Source organism: Mastomys coucha, unplaced genomic scaffold (genome assembly GCF_008632895.1).
Source record: "Mastomys coucha isolate ucsf_1 unplaced genomic scaffold, UCSF_Mcou_1 pScaffold4, whole genome shotgun sequence".
Classification (NCBI taxonomy): domain Eukaryota; kingdom Metazoa; phylum Chordata; class Mammalia; order Rodentia; family Muridae; genus Mastomys; species Mastomys coucha.
The window spans coordinates 54818593-54821539 of record NW_022196910.1 but is presented as its reverse complement, the minus strand read 5'-3'; the positions used below and the strand labels follow the sequence as shown (position 1 = coordinate 54821539).

Sequence of the window (2947 nt, the reverse complement as noted above, 5' to 3'; positions counted from 1 at the left end):
AGCATCTACATAAGACTGTTAAATTGATTGTTGTTTTATATCAAACAACTTTTATAATACTTTTTTTTGTGTGTGGTTTTTTTGAGACAGGGTTTCTCTGTGTAGCTCTGGCTGTCCTGGAACTCACTCTATAGACCAGGCTGGCCTCAAACTCAGAAATCCACCTGCCTCTGCCTCCCAAGTGCTTGGATTAAAGGCATGCGCCACCACCACCCGGCTTATAATGCTTATTTTTACTGTTATAATATTTTATAAATTTTAAGGAATATGACAAAAAAGATATTGTAGGTATTGAAGGGGGTCTCTGGGAGGAGTTGGGGTACAAAAGGGAAACAAGAATGTGATGCAATTCTATTTACTTAAATATTTAAACTTAATATTTACTTAAATATTTAAAATATGTTTTTAAATGTTAACAAATTCAGATAAATTGAAATCATGTAACTTTTCTCTTCATAATGCAATAAAAGTTAAAAAAAAAAAAAGAGGCTGAGACAGGAGGATCACTTCAAGTTTGAGGCCAGCTTGGACTATCTAATAAGATCTTATCTCAAAAACTTAAGGTAGATAGATAGATAGATAGATACATACATACATACATACATACATACATACATACATAATAGATAGATGATAGATACATAGATCAATAGGTAGATGATAGGTAGATGATAGATTGATAGACATAGATAGATAGGTGATAAATTAAAGATATAAGATACATAGATACATGATAGATGATAGATTAGATAGGTAGATGATAGATACATGATAGATGATAGATAGTTATATAGATGATAGACAGATATAGATGATAGATATATAGATGATAGATGCATGATAGATGATAGATACATAGATAATTACATAGGTAGATAAATGATAGATATATAGAAGTAGATGGTAGATTGATAGATGATAAATAGATAGGTGATAGACAAATAGGTATATAGATAGATAGAGACATAGATACATACATACATACATACATAGATACATTCATACATACATACATACATACATACATAGATACATGCATGCATACATACATACATACATACATACATACATACATACATAAGGCACTGACTTGGTGTTCGCCTAACATGTTTGGTCCTGGGTTTAGTTTCCAATGCTGCAAATAATGGCAATAATAATTAATTAATTAAAAAGTATGGAGTGAGGATGTGTCACTACACAGGTATCTACACAGTAAGTGTGGTTACATGTGGAGCAGATCCCTACTGTGATGCAGGCAGTAGAGAGCCCTAAGGTAAGGTGGGTACTTGTGCTCGCAGGGTGGCAAGCTGTACTGGTGTGACGCCCGAATGGACAAGATCGAGCGCATTGACCTAGAGACAGGGGAGAACCGTGAGGTGGTCCTGTCCAGCAACAACATGGACATGTTCTCCGTGTCTGTGTTCGAGGACTTCATCTACTGGAGTGACAGGTGAAGGCTGGGTCCCACCTCTCCCAGGGGTTTCCCCTTTCTAGCGTTTTGGTGGCATATCCTACTCACGACTTTCCCTTCTCCAGAACTCACGCCAATGGCTCCATCAAGCGCGGATGCAAAGACAATGCCACAGACTCCGTGCCTCTGAGAACAGGCATTGGTGTGCAGCTTAAGGACATCAAGGTCTTCAACAGGGACAGGCAGAAGGGTAAGGCTGGGCTGTGGGCCAGGGCAGAAATGTGAGCAAGGACAGCTGAGCCAGGGAGTCTGAGCCTCCAGGGCACTTCCCAGTGACTCATAAGAGCTGGGGGCAGAGAGGTAGGACTGAGCAGCAGCATAGATGTGGATATTGGATGCCATGGCTAAGCAGGGCTCGGCTGAAATTTCCAACTGATCCAAAGACAGAGGCACCAAAGAGCCTGTCTTTACGCTGCACACCAAACAGTACTACCTTCTGATGCTCTCTACCTCCAGGTACCAATGTGTGTGCCGTAGCCAACGGTGGATGCCAGCAACTCTGCTTGTATCGGGGTGGCGGACAGCGAGCCTGTGCCTGTGCCCATGGGATGCTGGCAGAAGATGGGGCCTCGTGTCGAGACTATGCTGGCTATCTGCTGTACTCCGAGCGGACCATCCTTAAGAGCATCCACCTGTCAGATGAGCGTAACCTCAATGCACCAGTGCAGCCCTTTGAAGACCCTGAGCACATGAAAAATGTCATCGCCCTGGCCTTTGACTACCGAGCGGGCACCTCCCCGGGGACACCTAACCGCATCTTCTTCAGTGACATCCACTTTGGGAACATCCAGCAAATCAATGACGATGGCTCAGGCAGAACCACCATTGTAGAAAGTGAGCCAAGTCCAAGTCCTCCCAAGAAGCAGAGTGAAGGGAGAGGTGGTCAGTGTAGACACACAGGCACCAGCCTAACTCGCATGCCGGCTGGGCCCAAGGCAGGGCTCTCAACCCGTGGGCCCATATCAGATATCCTGCCTGCCAAATAGTTACACTACAATTCATAACAGCAGCAGCAAAATTACAGTTATGAAGTAGCAATGAGAAAAATTACGGTTAGGGTCACCACAGCACGAGGAATTAACTGTGTTAGAGGGTCGTGGCATCAGGAAGGTTGAAACCACTGTCCTAAGGGTCTGGCCAGATCCACTGCCGTTGTGGTAACCTGCACATTTTTCTTTACGTGGAGCCAGAAGGAGGCCCCGTCCTTCCATGCACTTGTTTCATTCTGCAGACACAGGGCCGAGTGCAACTCCTCCCACGTGGGAGTCAGCAGCTACAGTGAGCTTCTTACCATGACCTCAGGAGTCAGGGTCTCAGGGGCATGCCCATGATAGCTGAGCCTGGCAGCCAGGGGCCCTGCCAGAGCAGTGAAAGCTGCCCAGCTGACACCAGCAAAAGAGATAATCACAGCGCTCAGCACTGCCTTATATCGCTTCAGGTTTTCCCTCCTCCTCCTCCTCCTCCTCCTCCTCCTCC

At 44.7% G+C, this 2947-nt stretch overlaps 1 protein-coding gene across 2 annotated transcripts in view; it reads left to right on the top strand.

Annotated features, from left to right (window-relative positions):
- The window catches only part of Lrp1 (LDL receptor related protein 1), an 86103-nt gene that overhangs the window by 55672 nt on the left and 27484 nt on the right, over window positions 1-2947 (top strand). For both annotated transcript variants that reach the window (XM_031350234.1, XM_031350233.1), the window contains 3 exons: window positions 1299-1450; window positions 1537-1661; window positions 1928-2305. In XM_031350234.1, the coding sequence (XP_031206094.1) occupies window positions 1299-1450; window positions 1537-1661; window positions 1928-2305 (655 nt within the window). The remainder of the gene's footprint in view (window positions 1-1298; window positions 1451-1536; window positions 1662-1927; window positions 2306-2947) is intronic.